The sequence below is a fragment of the Larus michahellis genome, chromosome 2, assembly GCF_964199755.1.
Source record: "Larus michahellis chromosome 2, bLarMic1.1, whole genome shotgun sequence".
NCBI lineage: Eukaryota > Metazoa > Chordata > Aves > Charadriiformes > Laridae > Larus > Larus michahellis.
Window position 1 is genome coordinate 29,052,259 of NC_133897.1, and position 20,655 is coordinate 29,072,913.

Genomic DNA, 20,655 nt, shown 5'->3' on the forward strand with positions numbered 1-20,655 from the left:
TTACCCCACTTTCCTGTTCTCTTCCTACTTTCCCTTCTTCTGTGGTGCAGTGTCAGCTACTAAGTACTCTCAAGCACTTTTTTCTCTCCTAGTATTTCTATCTATGGTTTTGGTTCTTTCTCATAATGATCATGGAAGGCTAAAGGACAGGCTGAAGATGTGGTGGGACTGGCCTTAAGTCTCAAAATCATCTCTGGTTTACAGCTAAGTTGCTTGGTAAAATGCTTTATTTGAACACAATGTGTATGTGGCACCAAACTCATTTGATATAAATATGTCTGAAAGATACTTTGTTTATAAATTTCTGTTAATTTAGAACCTAAAATCCACATTCACAAGTGCTGATGCTAAGCAGAAGCTGTATGCTCCATTTGGGGAACACCTTCATAACATGGGTGATTTTCCCTCAAAGATCCAAAAGTGAATTGTTGTCTCCAATGGAGAGTCACATCTTCATCTCATCAAACGCACTCTTGAAAAGCCTGGCAAAGAAAAATTGCTTGTTGTTTCTTGCTGGTGGTATTTTTAAAAAATAATATCTGAGTCATTACCTTTGGACCTGGCAGACCAAAACCTTTAGATCCTTTTGCCCCAGGGTTTCCTTGTGGACCCTGTATACCCTAACAAAGCAAAACAAATCAGTTAGTTTTAGCATTATACTCTTCCACATCTGAAATTCACCGCATGTCCGTCTTTCAATTAATCATGACTTTATCTTATCTTTAAAAGAAAACAAGTTGCTTGCCTGGACTCAGACTTAGTTCTGAGATCTTTATTTTATTTTTCCTTTGTCACCATCCTGTCAATTTTACTGACGTATCCAAGTATAACAACAATTACTGTTTAGGGAGAAAACAAATGGGAAGTGTCTCAGCATCTGCATGTAAGCCCTGATTCATTGGGATAGTACGGTGGAAGCATGAACTCTTATCTTCTTTACAAAAAACCAAAAACTAAAAGATCTTGTGGGATGTTTTAGTTTTTCTGTATCCGACTGTTAAAGGCAGCGTTCAAGCTTCAAAGAGCGTGAAATCCAGAAGTAGCGGATTCTTATCTTGTGAAACTCTATCTATAATATGTCATCCTCCAAGCAATGCATCTGATTTATCTCCTACACAAATTATTACGCAGATTAGACCAAATTTCTGATTGCTTGATTTTAAGACCATTCAAATCAGCTGGAATTTACAATCTTTGCCTATCGATTAGTGCGATACTTTTAAAAATGAAAAATCACTGTGAGATTTTTGCTGTTTTCACATCAAAAGTATAAAACGAAATCTACATGCAAACACTCATTACATGTTCAAAATGTAGACCTACCTGGCTTCCTGGATTGCCTATTCCTGGTGGTCCTGCTGGGCCCTGTGGTCCTACTTGGCCTTGTTCACCCTATACAAAAAGTAATCCCAAGAGCTAAATCGCAATAGTCTGTGCTAGCTGATTAACATATTTGAAGTAAACACAGAGCAACAGTCCCCAAGCTGTATTATCTCAAAATTTGCGGCTTCTATTTGCGTTAAACATGTTTGGAATACTTGAAAGTCTGCCTATGGCAATCGATCTAATAAAAATAATACCCCTTCCTACCTACAAACTCTATCTCATTTATAACATTAGAGGATCACAGCTGTAACCTTATTATTAGAAGCTTATATTTACACACTGAGATTCATTTTAAAGATTTTCTTGTACGGAAATATACCCAGTTTCTTGCACAACACTCAGAAGAAAAACTTGTAAGTGTAAACAGAGCAGCTAGAGAGTATTTTTGAAAAATCTTTGTCACGTGGTATCGTAACAGTATTGTACAGCACTTGGGGAGGGAACAAAGGAATTATGGCAGAGGGAATTATGGGAACAGAGGAATCTGGGGAAGTCATGTGGCTATTGGAAGTGGCACAGACACATGAAGGTGTCAAGGATGTGTGACATTTGTCCTTAGAAAACAAAAAATAATTAGTTTTGCTTACACCAGAAACACTTATTTACTGAAATGGTCCCATATGCTTACTGTCCTGGCCATTGCTGCTTTTTTACTACACAGACATGGGAATAAGATGGCTCATCTCCCTCTAAGGCCTCAAGCAAGATGGTCTGGCAGGCGCTCCCCAAGCGTACCTCTCACAGACAGGCCAAATCAGACCACACCACACCACACAGGTTGCTCTGAAGATTCTGGAGAGCCATTTGACTGGACAGTGAGATGAGTTAGTTCAAGTTAAACTTTCCACATCCATGAAGCGCTCCCTACTGACTAAGCTGCCAACGATTTTGGATGGGCATGCTGTCCCCTCCTCTCTCTGAAGTTGAGTGTTGGGCAATGAGGAGAGCAGGAGTCATGGGGACAGAAGGAAAGGAAAACAACAGGGAGTAGGACGAGGGCTATGGCACTAAATCATGAGAAGGAAGATCTGGAATCACTACCTCTGCTCTATAGGGCATCTGGGCATGTTGCCTCAGCCACCCTCTGGGGATGCACAAGATACAGGCTGGAATCTCATCAGGCCAAGGGAACTAAAATTGTTTGGATCCCTCTTTCGGGGACTGGGTAAGAAAAAGCAAACAAATTTCAAAAGCCAGAGTGTTCCTTTGCCTGTTCCAGGTCCATTAGATTAGATGACTCAAGCGATTTTTTACTTTTTAAAAAAAATAATATTTAAATGAAATTTAAAATATTTAATATACAATATTTCTGAAATAAATTTAGGAGGAAAAAAGTCCCTTTCTTCCCTCATACTCCCAGCTGCATTGAATACAGTCCTTAGTGCTCTCAGTTAACATTAACAGGCTCAGCTGCTTGTATAGATGAGTGCAGCCTATGGAGCTGCATGGAACAGTGTAGCATAGTTCCTCAGATTCCAGGTAAAAAATACCTTTGCATTGTTGTGATACTGTGTGAATAATTCATCATTAACTTAACTGTAAATATAGTTAACTGTAGATATAATTAGAAAAATACTCTGTGCCTCACCTTGTCACCTTTGATTTGTTGACCTGGCAGTCCAGGAGGACCAGCTACACCTTCAGAGCCTTTTTCACCCTAGAAATATGTGACAGTTCTGTAACTGTATTTGGGAAATTATAAAGAACACCATCCCAGATAAACTGGTCATCACAATGTGGACAATGAGGAACAAAGCATTCCTTCACAAACAAACAAGAAAAACAGTCAATAGAATTATCAGTATTAGAGAAAAGCAATTCAGTTACAACTCATAATATGCTTCATCTGTGTTTGTTGTGTTGTTGAACACAGGACTTCAAAAGGAGAAAATTAAATACTAGGAAGAAGGAAGCTACGTTTTGAAAATGCAATAATATGTTCATTAGTCAGAGAGAGCAGTTCAAAACCTGGTGCAAGGACATGACTAACATCTTTTCCATAAAAGGGAGAAAAATCTTCTTTGCTTAGTAGTTCAAGGCTCTAGAGAATCTTGAAGCTACTAAAAAAGAGGGACACATTTTGATGGGAAGCCCAGTTGTGACTTAATCATAAATCCTTGCTTGTTTGTACTTATTTTTAAAAAAAGGAATGTTCACATATATTAATCTAGCAAGTGGCCTTAATGAGATAACTGTCCACAGAGACACATACAAGCCCTTCTTTTTTCCAAAATGGTAAGTTTCCCAAAATGGTAAGACAGAATGAAAACAGTTTCTGAATGTTTTCTTCCAATACAGAACATAAATAACTAAGTAGTCTTTCAGAACACAATTTATCTCATTAATGCTACTAAAATAAGGTATCTTATTAAACACATAAATAAGAGAATCGTTAATTTACTAATGTTAGAGAGACTGTACAACTTTTTTTGTAATTATCTTGACAGAGTGCTGAACTCAGAAGGACATTCAGAGAGCACAATGATTCAGAAGACCGAGGTCCATCAGATGATGTTTTATACCAGCGGAATGATCAGTGACCTTAAATAACCTAGACACTACTGCAAATCTGGCCCACAATGTTAAAAGAGTAATTTCCATAAAACTACCTTTTGGCCTTGAATGCCCTCTCCTGGTAGACCTTTCTCACCTGGTGGACCATCAGGGCCAGGTGGTCCCTGTAAGAAAATAAATATATATTCAGACTATGTCAGCAAGTCCATTTTTTATTGACATTTTGTCTAACTTGTAGTACAGGTTTTTGCAATTCTTATGACACTGGTAAATACAAATGCTTCTGTAACAGCTGGCAGAGCCCAGGCAATGAAATGAAGTGTAGCAACCCTTAATTGGAGCATTTAGATTAGAATAAGCTAATGCTGAAATGGTGTGAATTACATAATTAATGTCTAAAAACTGTATCCTTAAAACTCAAATGAACTTGTAGGTTAATTTGTAATAAATACATTTACCACTATGAAATTTATTCCCTATAATTTCATGGTTATCATAATGAAAAGCATTAATCTGAACATAGGGTTTTTATCATACAAAATGGCAGTTTAAACATACAAAATTAGAGAATGACAATTTTGTTTTAAACAAGTACAGAAATAATTATTTTTGTAATACTTTCTGTTCTTCCACAAAATTCAGCTCTCATTATTTAAAGCTAATAAAGAGTTTTTAAGGATGATCTTGATAAAGAAAAACGTTTCTACATTTTTTATGAGAAAAATAGATTTTTACAACTACAAAGTGATTTTCAAAAATACTACTAGAATGAATCTAACATCCATCCACATTCACGCCTTCTTAATTAACAATCTTTGAGATTTTTTATGAAATACACAGGAAAACCACACATTTTATGCATTTCAGGAAAAAACAGCAGCCAGCAAGCACTAACTTAATGTTACAAAAAGCTTGCTAAAGTTCTGTAATTCAGAAGATAAAGATATAATTAAAAGCATGTAATTAGCGTCTTTGTCTTTGATGTAATCCAAATTACACACAGGAGTTGAGGAATGTCTCAGCTCTTGGATTTTCATCTTCTTAAAATTTGATTTTATACAATTTTTAAAGATCATCCTCAACTCAAACAAGTAGGGGTACAGCTATTTATATACAACGCTCTGTCTTTCTGAAAACTGGATACTGCAATCCTGCTCACATGGACCAAGCAATTTTTTATTTCCCCAAAACTTATTTGGACATGGCTTTATTCTCTTACTTGGGCAAGCCACATGCAATTACTGGGCCAGCACAGCCAAACACACTTCTATGGCTCCCGACTAGGTACAAGGTGGTTCATGGAATCAGTAGCCAATATAGCTGCTGTCAATCAGTTACACTAAGACTTATTTTATTATATTTCCACTTCTAATGCATATATCACTGACTTACAGGTAATCCTGGTTCACCAATTCCAGGAGGTCCTGGGAGTCCGATTTTACCTTCTCGACCTTGAGCACCCTTGTGAAAAAGAACATTAGAAAGTTCATTCCTAATTCAACTCAATACTTTCGAAAAGCATAACATTTACATATAGATGACTCAATGATGTCATCAGAAAGGTCTGAAATCAAATGTGTAACATCTCCTGATGTAAAAAGAAAGCATAAATAACAATTTAGAAACAGCTGAAAGTATTTTTCAATTAATGCTTAGCACTAGATCACATTCCAGCCCTTACGCCAACAGCAAAGGGTTGTTATCATAGGGGTAATTGCTTAAAAGTGTGGGGCCCGAGAGTTGACAGGGATGAGGGAGAGAAGTCAGGCTAAATTTGGTTGCAGTACAACCCAAGCATGAAGCGGGAATCCCCAGGTGTGAGGAATCTGACTGTAGCCTCTATCTAGGCACTCGAATTGAATTGAAGCCTGCTTCAGTGGAATATGGGATTGCATGGGAACTCCAGGAACTGCATAGTTTCTGTATCTTCTATTTATAAGGTGTCATAACCTTCACAAGTCCTCCAGTTTACTGAGGACTATGTGCTTCAAGGATAAGAGCACAGAGGACTTTTATCTCTCCCCAGAGTAGTACGGAGATTAGGAGTGACATTCCTTCTCCGTAAACTGTTTTCCCTTCTGGAACGATCCAGTGTTGTTCCTTTTACAGGGCAAATTACTAGTTTCTGAGCTATATAACCCATCTCTATGTTCTGGGGTCTGCCTCACTGCACAGAAAATAGGCAGGAGTTCAATGAATGTACAAATTAGAGCAGTAAAAGCAAAAAAATGCAGGTATTTTAGACACTGGCACTTGGGTCCAAAAAAAAGAGGGAAATGAATGGCATAAAGCAACAGCAAAGACTTAGCAGCCAGACGAACTAGGGTGAGATCTAGTTCTGCCCAATTTTGACTTCTTGTTTGAGTCTACGTAGTCATGTTCCCTATGTAGATGCTTTTGCAGTTTTTCAAAAGGAGATCTGGCTGCCCAGCATAGGCAGACATGGCTTTTCCAAATTAGCAAGACTGGATTCCACCTTCTAGTCTTTTGCAATAAAATAAGATGGAGGAATTAAATGCTGCATGAGTGAGAGAATTTTATAACCTATATCTGTTCCCTAGTGAAGAAATAACAAGGTAAATCTGTCACTTGACTGTGTATCACAGTGACTGAGATGTATATCTATGCCTTGAAGTATGGTTTATTCATTAGTGCAAGCATCTGCTAGTGCTTGAAAATGATCTCACGTATTTAACCTCCATTTAAATGGCATTATTTCTGACTTCTCTTGTATCAATGGGATCACAATAAAAACTCAGAGTTGCTGGAAAGGCAGGTCTGTTATCTCCATCCTATGCAAATACAAAAAAAATGTCAATATCGTATCAGTTTTACATTTAGATGGTAAGAGTCTGAGTTTGGTAAAACGGCAGGTGAGAACTTTCATCCAAAAAATGACTGCCCACAGTTAGCACTTTAACAGACATATTACTGAGAGTTACCTTGGGTCCTGGCTCTCCAACACCAGGGAGTCCTGGAGGACCATAGGGACCTAAAGGGCCTTGCTCTCCCTAAAGGAAAAAAAAATGGAAAGAAATTAATAATGCAAATGGAACCTTAAGCAAATTCCACCAGAGTGTCTTTCCACAGCCTTATTTAGGAATGTTTTTAAAGTGAAAAAAAACAAACCACACCAAAAAAACCCCAAAAACCCAAACCCGCTGTCTTAAAGATAAATGTTTAGATTAGGAGTAGAGTCAATACCCTGGCCATACAAGTTGCTGGAATAGATAATAATGTTACAAATCCATTCATACGCATCATGACAGATAAAAAATATATTTCTTCTTTGTCGTATCTTTGGTCCTGACTTTATCCAATAATATCCATCCCCAATAATATGGTGCTTCCTCAGCTTCTTTCGTGCTAGAAAGACAGGCATTTGGAAATTAAATATTGCCCTCAAGGTTCTTCCCCATAACAACATCTGCATATCACAACTGTTGTTCCTACTGCTATTTTTGACTGCAGCTCCTCATTCTCTTGCATGTTTAATATGCTTCTAACAAAGCCAACATAGTCACCTGATTCTTAAAAAGGCTTTTTATTAAAAAGTGTTTATTTTGGGGGAGGTATTAATATTTGGCGGCATTGAAACTTTGTATATACCTAGAAATTTTATACAGAATCATAGAATTCTAGAATCATAGAATGTGTTGGGCTGGAAGGGACCTTTAAAGGTCATCTAGTCCAACCCTCCTGCAGCAAGCAGGGACATCCCCGGAGCCTTCTCTTCTCCAGGCTGAACAACCCCAACTCTCTCAGCCTGTCCTCATAGGAGAGGTGCTCCAGCCCTTGCATCATCTTTGTGGCCCTCCTCTGGACCCGCTCCAACAGGTCCATGTTGAGTTCTGAAACCTTTCAATGAAATTTTTGCACTTGAGAGGTCAATGGAAGTGTAAAAAATGTCAAAGCCAGGTATTTCTCCAGAAATCTACCAGTTTGCAATCGGCCAAAGAATGAAGCTAAGATGCAGGAATGGGAATATACAGTGAAAGTAAATAAACAGATTACCCTTGAAGCTTAATTTCTGAAACTACACACTTGGAGTGCCACTACTGCAGCTTTAAACCTAGAATAAAGTGGAACTTGATGCACAGTCCTAAATTCATTCCATTACAGGACAATATGATAATCTGAAGAGCAGCTATGAAATTTAATGCTGATTCAAAATACAAGATTTTATAGCACGCCTTCATAATCTATAAATTAATACAGCATTGTTAGGAGATATTTCTTAAAAGGCAGAGAAAAATCAGAGAAAGCTGGTATCACTCAGCAGAATAGCACATATATTTCTACATAACACACTGACAGGGTATTAGCAACACTGACATTGCTTTAATGTGGATTCTATGCATGCAGATGTTGCCAAAATACAGAATACAGCAAAGAAGTTTACTGTATTCCAAGGTAGACTTTATTGTTTGGGCTTCCTAATAATATTTTCATTAAGGCTTTGGATCAGAGTCACAAATCCGTTGATGTGTATCCAGATTATCATTAATGATGCAATTTTTACTTATATAAAGCCCATAAGAAATTGACCCTTTTTGTCCATAGCTGTTTTTTAGCTCCTGTGTTTTTCTGAAACTGATCAACCGACAACGATGACAACAACAACAAATCCTCAGATGGCCCATCTTCTAGACTTCCAGTTCCTCTATGGGATTAATTTGGCATTGAACAAACTGTCCTTCTAAAATCAGCTTATCAAAAATCATTTTTATTGTTTCCCATCAGCAGGAAATTTCAGGAAGGCCAAGAATAATACAACCAAAGCTCGTACTTGTCTCCTCTTTAATTCTCTTTACAAACTCTCTGTTTTAAGTACTGTTGTCCTTTAAGCCAAGTTAGCTGATTTTCAGGGCATTTTGGCTCATTCTGTTCAGACAAGAAGCAGGGGAAGTATGTTTTATACTATTTCTTTAGAAAATAATGTATAGTAAAAGCAACACTTTCAGAAGGGTTTTAGTGACTTAGAAGCCTCCATTTCATTTCCAATGGTAGTAATTTAGGCTACTGAATTTCATCCATGCCAACAGGTCACAAACATCTAAGCGCCCATGGAAGTTCAGCTTCTGACTGTGCATCAGTATATGGAAGTGCACTGGCAGAATGGCACCAGCAGAGCCACAATGCTGTAGTTACACACATCCAGCCCCGTGGTGTGCGCTGCTTCCAGGGCAAAATCATCCCCACGGGAGCTATACAAGTAAAACTGTTGTATTAAGGTTTCAGTGGAAAGTTTTGCAAGGAAATTTCCATGCATAGACAATCCCTTAAGGACAGAAATACTTCTGCCACTTTTACCCACAGCTGTGCTTCTTGCAAAGCTGGTCAAGATGCACAAACATGGGTTTTGGAAGAAAAGCCAAGCACACCAGCCAGGTGCCCAAGAATCTTTGCCTTACAGCTTATAGGCTCCCTTACCTCGCCACCAACTCTTACTTCAACAGCTCTTCACTTGACTAGCAACACTAACAGATACAGCTGCATGTAGCTTCAGGGCCTGGAGACAGTCTGGTTAGGGATGGACTTCCACACTTCAAGGAAGAGGTGCCTCAGTGAGAAAGAAATAGATACAGGCTGCTGTAAGGCCAGGCAGCTTGCTAAATATTAGCTGTTCAAATTCACAGTCCTCATTTCTTTCACAGAGAAGGCAGCCTGGGATCCCTGTTCTGCCATGATATATTAGCATGCCCCAGAGAATGAATGCAAAAGATATATAAAATTGAAAATATATTAAAAAAATAATCTATTCAGCAGCATGCAGCACCACTATGTGTAAGTAGGCTACTCTGGGCACAGCAAACACCACTAAGTTCGTTGGTTCCATTGAATAAAACCAAACCTTTGAAATGGTGCAGAAACTTGTTCCATTCAGCAAAACAACACTTGATAAATACAGGCTCATCTCTCAGCTGAAACAATAAACCAACCCCTTTTGTTGTGTTTGGAAAGTGTCTGCCAAATTTTTTGTCCTGTCATCCAAATGGACATCGTGTTTTGTATCTATTTCTGACAGCCCCTGGCAGAACTTCCCAAGGAAAGCAACTCCAAGGGATGCTTCCTATCACAAATCATTCACTCCTTCGCAAGTTCCCCCACATGCTAGAGCTATGCTAATATATGCGCTGCCTTGAATGCAGATGGGAGTCCCACTGAAGTTCATGTTTTTCCAAAAGCTCTTTTTTTAACCATGATAAAAACATTACACAGTTTTCTTTCCAATGACCGGTGTCATGTAATCTGCCTTGTGGCAACTGTACCAGTAGGTACTGGTGTAGGCAGCGTAAATAGCCCTTATGGTAAAAACCATGTAGGGTACTGTGAAAATTTTGTTCTGTTGAATGCTTACTCACTGATAGCAGAGGATGCCTGCATATTAATGGAGAAAGAATCCCCACCTTCTACCAGACAACACGCAAAACTTGGAAACTTAAACTATTCAGTCTATTTTAAAGACTACATATTTCAAACTCCATATCACTAGTAGTAAGCCTGGCTTTTATCTTCTATAGTCTTGGTGCTACAGATAGTGCGGAATTTATTAAAACCATAAAGTGCTGACAGTAACATCATTATCTCTACACATAGAAGGAAAAGTCTGCTTTTCAAAGTAGCTTCTTTGTCATTATTTTCTTTGTCTAACACTCTGTTCAAATTCCTTTTTTTTCTCTCTGTATGGGGATTTTCCTTCAGGTGGCATCTAATATCAGCTAGAGGAATGGGAAGGAAAATTACACTTGATCTGAGCTTAGTATTTTTACGTATTAAAACTGTACCAGTTTAAGCTTGGAACATACTTTACAGTATACCCCCCACCCCCCCAAATAATTTGTTATGTTATGATGAGTATCAGTTAATGTCTATATAAATAATGTCTTCACTTTTAAGAAAGCACACATATACTGTAAGAGACATAAAGACTCCGTATTTCAGTCTATAATGCGATAATGATTAAGCTATAGTAAAAAATAATCTTTCAAATACAATGAGTTTATCTTTAAAGTAAACACTGGCAACAACAGTGGAAGTAGATATAGTTATTTTAACAGATACTGTTGATATTCTGTGTTTCTAAGCTAGTTGAGGTACCTAGGAATTATACTTCTTTACAGGGAAATTGGATTTTTCAGTCTCCTGGGAAAGATGTAACTTGCCACATCAGTAAGGAAAGAATTTATGTCATCATAGAAGCAGCAGCATCCCTTAGCAGTTCAGCCAGGGACATATTTTCAGGGAAATATGCAATGATGGATTTTTCACAGGATTATCCCAAGATATTTTTATGGGAATAACTCCTTTGAATACCCACATTCAAACTTAACTGTTTCCTTAACAGTTTGAATACACATCTGTTCATGCAACTTCAGACTCTAATTCAGAATCTTGCATGTGAAATTTTCCAGAGACTCCAACTATTGCAGTGGCTTTTAAGAATGTGTTGTTTTCAGTCTTTCCATGAATATATCATGGTTTCTAGGAATGTATACTTTATTTCTTGTAGCTGGTCTAAGAGTTTAAACAAACAAACCCACTAACACTTCTGAAATGATAACCACAAGTACTCCCTGGTCACCACTTCTTTATGAGCGGAACACAGGTCATGCCCACTTCCTGATTTTATACCCCAAATTTATAATCCGCAACAGTCTTACAGAACCTTACTGGTGTTATTGTATAAAATACGTTTTTAGTGGGTTTTTTTAATAAATATTAGTTAAGTATTTTTGAATAAATTCATTGAAAAAGACAAAACAATGCCTACTCTTTTGAATAAATTAATAGACATATGCATGTTGAAAATTCAATTTTTATCCAACACCAAGAATACTAGGGGAAAGTTGATTTGCATATTTTACATTGCTGACCCCAATGAGATACTTCAGCTTTGCAAAAATGTAAGCAGCAGAAGCTTAGGGATGATAAATTTGCTTGACCAAAATAAAAGTCATTCTATTAATTGTTAGAACTCAATTTTCCAAAAAAATCATGGTGATTCCATTTCCTTTTTAGAGAGGAAACCAGGATGCATGAAGTCCTTTTGTGTTAAGAGTATTTGCATTTTTCCTGTTTTTTCCTGTTTTCCTGTCTTCTATTGAGAACATAACCACGTAATGTATGTCGTAAGAAATAAATCCAACAAAAGTAAATGCAGTAGCCCGTTAGGACACTATTTTACTGTATTAACCAATGCAGTTAAGAGATATGTAGAACCTAAGCAAGGATCTTTGCTAGTTCCTTGCTTCTACAAGCTGCAGTTTGACAAGAGTTGAATGTCACTACCTTAGACCCAGGGTTATAAATTGATATTCTGCAAATTCAATCAATTAATTGTGTGTGATAAATTAAAAGAACTACAAAATTTTTTCCTATGGGGTTTTTATAATTTTCTTTACGTGTTTTATAGTGGAATGAGGTATATGGTACACCTGGATTCAAGTTTTTGTTTTATGCTACAGTGCAGATAATATGTGGTGGCTGATGAAGAATGCCTTAAAGTGAAGCAAACGTCTAAGAAAATATAAAGCACAGCTGTGAATGGTGTTTTTTCTTGATATTTTAAGTTAGTGAGAAAGAGAAAATAACATGAATTTGACTTTAACAATATAATTTTTCTTTTGTAAATTTAACGTCTTTCTATGGAAATATTGCCAATAGGCAATAGAAACTCAGTAAACCAGAAAACAAACAGAATAATCCTGGTCCTTTGCTCAGGACGTGCTTGGGGACCAAGATGACTGCTTCAGAAGACAGGAGGTACACAATGAAAATAGCCAGTTCCCAACTCCTAACTGTATTTGAGTGAAATGTCCTGTTACTCTAATGTTTTTCTCTTAAAGTTATTTTGTTTTATACTGTATTGTATGTTTACTGTTAACATGCAAGTTCAGCATTTGGTTAAATGGAAATATATTTAGTCATGTAAATTAATAGTAATGGAAGATGAGCTAACATGTGTTTTTATTTTTACAGAAGCAGAGTTCAAATTTGCCATTTTAAATGCCTCAGCTTCTTTATGGAGAAGGTTTGTATATATGGCAATAAAACTATTTAGGTGTTTTTGAGATGTTATAACTTTGCAGAAACGCAAATAGAGAAAACCTTTTTTAAACTTTGCTTAATAGAAAAAAAGTGGTCTTAGTTAATGCCAGGCTGAGCTGCATTCTGTACAGGATATAGGTTGTTCGACGCATTCATACATGACTTGAAAAGAGGGTAAAAGAAAAGTCATAAAGTTTGCTTGTGTATTAAGGAGGTTACTAAAGACAAGGACTTATTGTGACATGCATTAGAAAGACTTTAAGAGGTTAAGGACGTGATTCAGCTCCATAAGATCACTCCTAAGCTTAGACGTCTACATGGAAACAAGTTGGCTGAGCTTGTGTTGTAGACAGTGGAAAGCTGGTGAATGCAGGCAGCAGGACTTTGAGGGAGATTCAAATCATTACTGGCAATATGGTAAGGCAATACCACGAAAAGGGATGGGAGTAGAGTACTGTGCAGCCAGTAAGACTTCACACTGATAGATTACCCAGCAGCTCAAGACAGAATAAGAAAATGCATATGAATAACTGGATAAGTAAGGTATGAAAAGTTCTCTTAAGTAATTTGTTGGACGATGTTTCTGGACTCCATGCTACCTTGATTCAGACAAGTCAAATTAAATTAGTTGAAGCTGCAATGCCACCAACCCTCTCCTGCTGGAGGCTGACAGAGCCAGCGGCACCCAGACAGCACACAGATGACACTGTCCCCAGCTCTGTCTGTTGCCTGGCACTGCAAAGCAAGAGAACGGATACAGCACTGCCGTACAGAGATGTGGGATGGACTGAGCTGGCCAGACATATGAGGGAACTGTAGACCTCCCAAATGAGACCCAAAACATCTGTAGGCTGAGCTTGATCTGGAGTTTATATTTTGAGGAACTGAATCTCCTCTTTCAAACCTCAACATGGCCCACTAACAATGAATAAAAGTGTTCAGCGGCGGTGTTCTGCGTTATGTCACATCGATACTAATGGCATGCATCTGCCTTTAGCTCTGCTAAACCAGGGTGAAGTCACTAGTTCAGCTCAAAAAGCAGAAAGTATTAGCATGGAAAGGCCACGGATATAAGGAACTGCACTAAGAATAGACTTATTTATTTTATCCAAGACCGTTATAAATAACTGCCAGTTTTCAGTGATATTGTATTATGTGTCATGAAAACTAATTTTAAAAGACCAACTGAATAATCCTTCTGTAAGGACAAAAGATATTGGAAAGATTGCTATGTGTCTGAACCAAAAAAGACCTTGACCTTTACTAGCTGAATGGGTGTTTATTAAGCTGTAAACAACCACTGATTATCTGTACTGATCATTTAAAATTTTTCACTCATCTCAAACAAGCTCCAAAATGCCAAAGGTTAGCTTTAGCACTAGGTATGGACAAGAGATAACCTCTAAACATATATATGTTTCTGCTATACTCTTAAAGTATAATTACCTAGGCGTATTAATTAAACTTGTCTGACAATATTTTTATGCTAGATGTCTGAGCCTGGAAAAACCTCAACTATAGGCTTTAGACAGCAGGTTGCAGAGTTGGAAGCTGAAAAAGGAGGGAACTTTCTTTCTTATTCATACTGAAAATCTGCAGCTAAAGTACAACAAGAGACCATAAATCCAGGTAGATGTATTGTAGAGAGAGCTGCACGTATTTTACAGACATGAAAGTGTGTGAAGAGACTGAAAGAAGGACAAATGACATTCAACAAATACGGTTTAGTGTATAATAAAAGTATCTGGTAGTACTATCTTGGACTCATCAGTGTGAAAATGATGGATAAAAAAAATTACTGTCATTTGCTGTGCTGAAGAGAGGCATGACTTTTCCACCACATGTATGAATAGTTTCTTTCAGACCCATCATCCTCTTTCTTTCTCCAATTCTGAAATATTCTGTAGCAGCTTTCCTAATCACACATTTTGTTGAGAAGATGAAGAAATATGAAGTATGAAAAAGCATTTGTCAGGAAAAGGAAAATCATGATGGATGCCAGTATTCCAAACTTCCTACCGTAAACATTTCTCATATCTAAATTTAATTCTGTGAATCTTCAAATGAAATTGTTGCCTAAGAAACAAAACATGAGCATTTAAATATTGCATCTTTGGCAAATTGCTTTGTATGAATTTAGTTGCTGTGTATAACTTAGATATGGCATTGTATTAACTACGCTATCCATAATCCTGTGGTAGAAAGTCTTTGTCATTAGACCCTACATTTTCAAACTGATACGTGAAAGACCTTTCTATACCAAATAATGTTAACGGCTGTCCCATGGGTGAGACAACTGCATTCACACAGTTTCCCAAAGATTTGCAAACCAGACACTTTATCCATCTGATTTCTCTTGACAAGCTGTATTCAATAACTCTAAATAATCTATTTTAAATATAACTAGGGCATTAATCATCATCAAATCTTACACCTCTACCAATTTCAGTCTTGAGTTTTTACAGTATACAAGCAATTAAAAATGACTTTAAAAACACAACATAAAGATTTTATAACCGCCATCTAGGATTCCTTCAAATCTCTAAACACGCAGCATTTTTGTGAAAAATATTCTAGAAAAAACTTCCTAAGTGATGACAGAAGACAAGACACATATTCAGGTGATTTAAATTCCAACCTAACTGTTGTGGGTCTCAGCAGGTCCTTGATAGCACCCTACTGTGGCCCTACAAAATGTTCTCCCAAGCTCTGACGGCTGGGCTCAGAGACCCAGATGGAGAATGAGCTGAACATGCCAACGATGCAAAGCTTTTATAACATGATGACACTATGGTGAACCAAGCAGGTGATGTACGTAATTGCTGTGTAAAGGACACCACTAACAAAAAGTTACTGAGGAAAAAGGATTGTAGAGTATGAAGATTCTACATAGTTTCTGCATCCTCTCTCCCTGTATAAACAACATCTACACATATACAACTGCATCTTACCTTGCTTCCTTGAATGCCTTTCGGGCCTGGCTCACCTGGAGGTCCACTGATACCCTATACAAAAGTCAAAGTATAGAATGAGTTGCCTTTGAAGAGGCATGTAAAGTTTCTTTTGAATTTGGCCTGAACTGGGTACAGTAAAACATAGCGCAATGCTAAGCTCTAAAGGACAAAAGTTTTCTTCATTATATCCTGTGAAGTGCCCAACACATTGAATGCAGTTAATATTCAATAACCAGCGCTGGCAGAAAGGGTATTTTACTACTCCATGTGAATTGCATCTGTTTTATCTGAAGCTTTCCATTTCTTTCTCCTCCTGCTCCTGACTTTGCCATATTTTCATATTCTTTCTTGTTCCCAAGCAAATAAACTAAGCTGTCACATTGTGACACCTAAGTCTGGTGTTAAAGCTTTAACTCTTACTGAAACCCTCCAGTTCATTGACTTGTGAGTTAGTGAACATCCCTCCGGCATGGGCTCGGCTACCCAGTTGGGTCAGATTGGTCAACGTTGCTGCAACTACCACCAACAGAGCTGACAATCAAAACGAAGCGGAAGCCTCACAAAGTTTTTCAAGTGACTGGAGAAAAAAATAAATCATGAGTTATCAAAAGAGTAATGCCACAAAATTATAGTTTTTCGTAGTGGTACAAATGCTGGGTCAAATATGGATAACTTTATGCTTATAAATAGCATTTTGGGCCACAAACTGGCCCAAATCTAAATGTATTGTTTCATTGCTGATGCAAAAATGTGCTCGGAGCGTGTTCATTCCCTTTCTTAAGTATGACAAACTACAGGAAACCCATGACTATCCCAAAAGAAACAAAAATAATCCCTTTTGGCTGCCATCATTAATAGCTATAGTAAATCCTCCAAAATATTGGATTTTGGCTCACAGATATGCAAATTTTGGAATATCTGTGATTTTGTATCCCATGGATTTCCAGGCAGAAAAAAAAATATTTATTATCCTCTCCTTTCCTTTTGCAGCTTTTGCACAAACCGTGCAAAAATGAAATCACACACCTAAGCAACAGTTATACAACCACATATCAAATATTGGGGGGAAAACTGAATGAAATTAATATAGTTAGTGTTCCAAATTATGCTCAAATCATAACTTTACAAACTAGGGAATAACTGTCTCATAAGAGTACAGTGACTTCCCGAGCATTGTATTGTGCACAAACTCACAGTTATATGGCCTTACTCCTTGTTTTATGCACTTTAATTGCATACTATTTACTAAAAGGAATCTTTTAGTTTTGTTTGTTTCAAAAGAAGCAAACTCTACTTCATTCTCTTAGTATCTTGGTGTCATATAAAGGAGTAAAATATTTCTTTAAAATCTCTTAGTACTTGAAAAGCATTTCCAAAACAGACTTTGAAAAATCACATTTTTAGAAGCTATTCTTCCCAAGGAAAAAATTATGATCATGATGTGAGATGGACAAACGTCACAGAGGTAAAAAGGCAATGTGCTTGAGGCAGGGTGCACTAATACAAATACATAGTATAATCTGTTAATATAAATACGTAAGTTGAGATAAATCATTCTCAAGCTTGTTGCATGCTATCTTCCTTTCAGTCATTAAGCAGGTTCCCATGGTAATTACTTAGTTCTCATAGCTCAGAATTACAGTAAATCCTTGTAACCATTGATTAGTCCTCTTGTATAGTGGAACATTTATCTGTTTCTGTTCTCCAGTAGCTAGGATTTTTTTTTTTTTGAATGAGCCTTTCAAACCTAAACTGAATATAGACCATTGTACAATATGATGATATGTAGCATTAAGTTCAAAGCTGGGATGATGTAGGGGTAGCTGCAGTGATGCTGTATATGAAAAGAAAAGAATATTTGCCTTAAAATACTCAGGTTATGTCATTGTACGAGAATTTATAGACTTGCAACAGCAGCTAGTATTTTACAGAGTGTGCAAAAGTGAACATATATTGCCTCGTGAGTTGAATTTATGTAGAGAAATTCTGGTGATATGATTTATCTCATTAATTCCTGTCAAAATTGGCCAAAATCCCTTAGACTCATGTGTTTCCATTTTTTACTAAACAAGAATAAATAATTGTCATCTTTTGGGGCACAGATCACATCTTTACTAATTGCTAACAAGTCAGAATGACTGGAGCATCAAATAACAAGTTAATAAATCTGTAGCTTTATTGCATGTCCATTGCCAAGCAAAAGGAAAGCAGAAAAATATAATTTAAAAACAGAAAATGACACTTAAGACGAAATGTTCACATCTTAACACCATGTAATAAATTTCTGTTACCCTGTTATGCCCCCATTATGTTTTCTTTCATATAACTCAGAAACAGGCTCTGTAGAGAAGTGAGTGGGCAAGTGCTGGCCGTCACCATTCCACACCACCTATGGATCTACTAGGAGACTGGTATAACTTGTTGAGATCTTTGCTCCATACAGCAGCTGTTTTTACACGTCTAGTACCAAATTTTTAATAGAAATTACACAGGTTGTAAGAAACAAAAAGACAGCAATGATCGTTTTCAGCAACTACAAAGAGAGAAGAGGATGATCTGGACTTCTGCACAGGTAACAAATACATGATCACTGATCTGAGAGTGGTAACAATCTCTGCTCCTAATAACACTGAGACTTTGTCTGACTCATTTCTCAGGTTTTTAAATAATTACTGCACATTTCAGTCTCTCCAACAAATTTCAATCTTTCTGGCTGCCTTATATTTCAGAAGGACCGCGTACAGATTTCCAAGATACAGGTGGATGCTGCCCTGTAATATAAGAGGAATTTAGCAAGCAGGGGTATGAGAGGGGGGTATGATTACACTCTACTGGTAGGAGAGAGCTCTGTGGTTGGGAAGCCCAAATGGGACACATACCTTTGAGCAGCTTTAAGCAGCAGCAGCAGCAAAGATTTTTTCTTTGAAAATTATTCCCCAAAGACAAAGATTTGCCAGATTCTGCTGTCTTGGAGTCTTACGCACCAAATGTGCTGCTCTCCACAGAGCTGACAGGTTGTATGTAGGAGAAACTTACAGACTATAATGTGTTTTCTTTCCATTTGGTAGCTTTTAGTTCCCTTACCTGAGGTCCCCGAGGTCCCCTAGGGCCAAAAGGACCTTCCAAACCCTGAGGAAGAATAAGATTCAATTATCAGATTAATAGGAAATTGCTTTAAAGGATTGAAAACCACAGTCCACAAGTCTCATATCTCTGTTCAAGCATTTTCTAGGGAGTTTATTCTCTCTCCAGAGTACTGTTGTTCTCATCCTGTATTCAGTAATTGCCTGTTACGTTCCATCCTCAATATTTGGTTAAAATACCTTTCACATATAACAAACATTGTGGATGGCTACTTAACTCCTTAGCTATTTGATTAACTAGTTGTTATTTGCTACAGGTCTTTAAATTCAATTTCTAGAAGTATATTAGATACAAAATTCTTTAAAAAATGCTGTAGTACTTATACCAGAACAACTTCAGGTAACTTTGTCTCACGAACTCAAACTGCTGGTCAGTAGCATGGCAGAATCACACTAAGAGTTCACAAAAAACATTTAAAAATGCATGCAAAGAAAGTAAAATTTTTTCCCGTTACCTGTCGTTTCTCCACTTCATGAGTTCTTACCATTTACTGCCACCCAAATTGTTCATAAATCTTTCTGCTGCACTGTTTTTACATTGGTCACCAGAATGCATATTCTATGGAATTTCACTTCCAGTTGACTCAATATTCAGTTACAATTTATTTCTAAAGCAAAAATGGCTTTGAGCAAATAATGTATTGGTCTTTTCTTTCTCTTTCTTCTAATTACCAACATCTCCACACACAGAGGCACAGGAAGACTGCTGCATTTTTCAAGGCATACATCACATTTTCAACTTCTAATAGCCTTGACAAATTTAGCAGTGATACCTACGCAGCCACACTCCACCAACTGCCTTCCCCTACAGATTCACATATGGAATTTTTTAACAATTCTCTACTCCCTGGCAGCCACCAGAGAGAGCAGGTAACTCCACTCAGTTCTATCCCCCTTACAAAACTACACAAGCAATGGATGGCACAAACAGCAATCTGCTGATATGATGATAGCTGCTTGTGGTAGAATACACACATATGATTGGAAACAGTTTTGATTTCAAAGCCAAACACAAACTGTCCGAATGTCAAGCTTGAACAGCTTTTGAAGAAACTCATATTCACAGCATCAAAACCTCTGATGGACTCAGTCTGATTAGTGAGATTGGAAAGCAGCAGCAGAAAAGTGGAACGTTTTCAAATCAGACAACACTACTGCCAATTATGCTTCAATATCCATCACTGCAGTTAAAGATCCACCTCAGAATATTGAATTTACTTCTCTCACATTCGGCCATGTATGTTCTGTTTCTGATGATTTTGTCCAGCATCAAAAAAAACAAAATAATCATTTTGTTCTATCTTCTGCATTTGTAAATGTGAAGCTGGGAATTCTGGAAGTGACTGTAATTCTCATTTGTTCACTAAATTCTTGAAGTCCATAATCCATTATAATCTCTGAACCTCTGCAGATGTCAAACTTTTTTTTTCATCACTGTCCTCAACAGAAATGAAACAAGTAAATTTCCAGCAACCCTGCCATATGTCTTCTACATCCATATTTCTTGGCTGCTTTGATGATGTTCTTTGGCAGCTTCTGAACAGCTTCCGAACAGCTTCCGTTTATGTTAGTAGACATTTCACATAACCTTGTGCTATTTCTCACAT

General features: G+C 37.3%; 1 protein-coding gene across 1 annotated transcript in view; it reads right to left on the reverse strand.

Moving 5' to 3' along the window:
* Nucleotides 1-20,655, reverse strand: part of COL28A1 (collagen type XXVIII alpha 1 chain) — a 70,779-nt gene that overhangs the window by 40,693 nt on the left and 9,431 nt on the right. Inside the window, exons 11-18 of the mRNA XM_074574737.1 lie at nt 18,990-19,034; nt 15,903-15,956; nt 6,843-6,911; nt 5,293-5,361; nt 3,996-4,064; nt 2,975-3,043; nt 1,324-1,392; nt 552-620 (exon numbers count right to left, since the gene is read on the reverse strand). Coding sequence (XP_074430838.1) covers nt 552-620; nt 1,324-1,392; nt 2,975-3,043; nt 3,996-4,064; nt 5,293-5,361; nt 6,843-6,911; nt 15,903-15,956; nt 18,990-19,034 — 513 coding nt within the window. The remainder of the gene's footprint in view (nt 1-551; nt 621-1,323; nt 1,393-2,974; nt 3,044-3,995; nt 4,065-5,292; nt 5,362-6,842; nt 6,912-15,902; nt 15,957-18,989; nt 19,035-20,655) is intronic.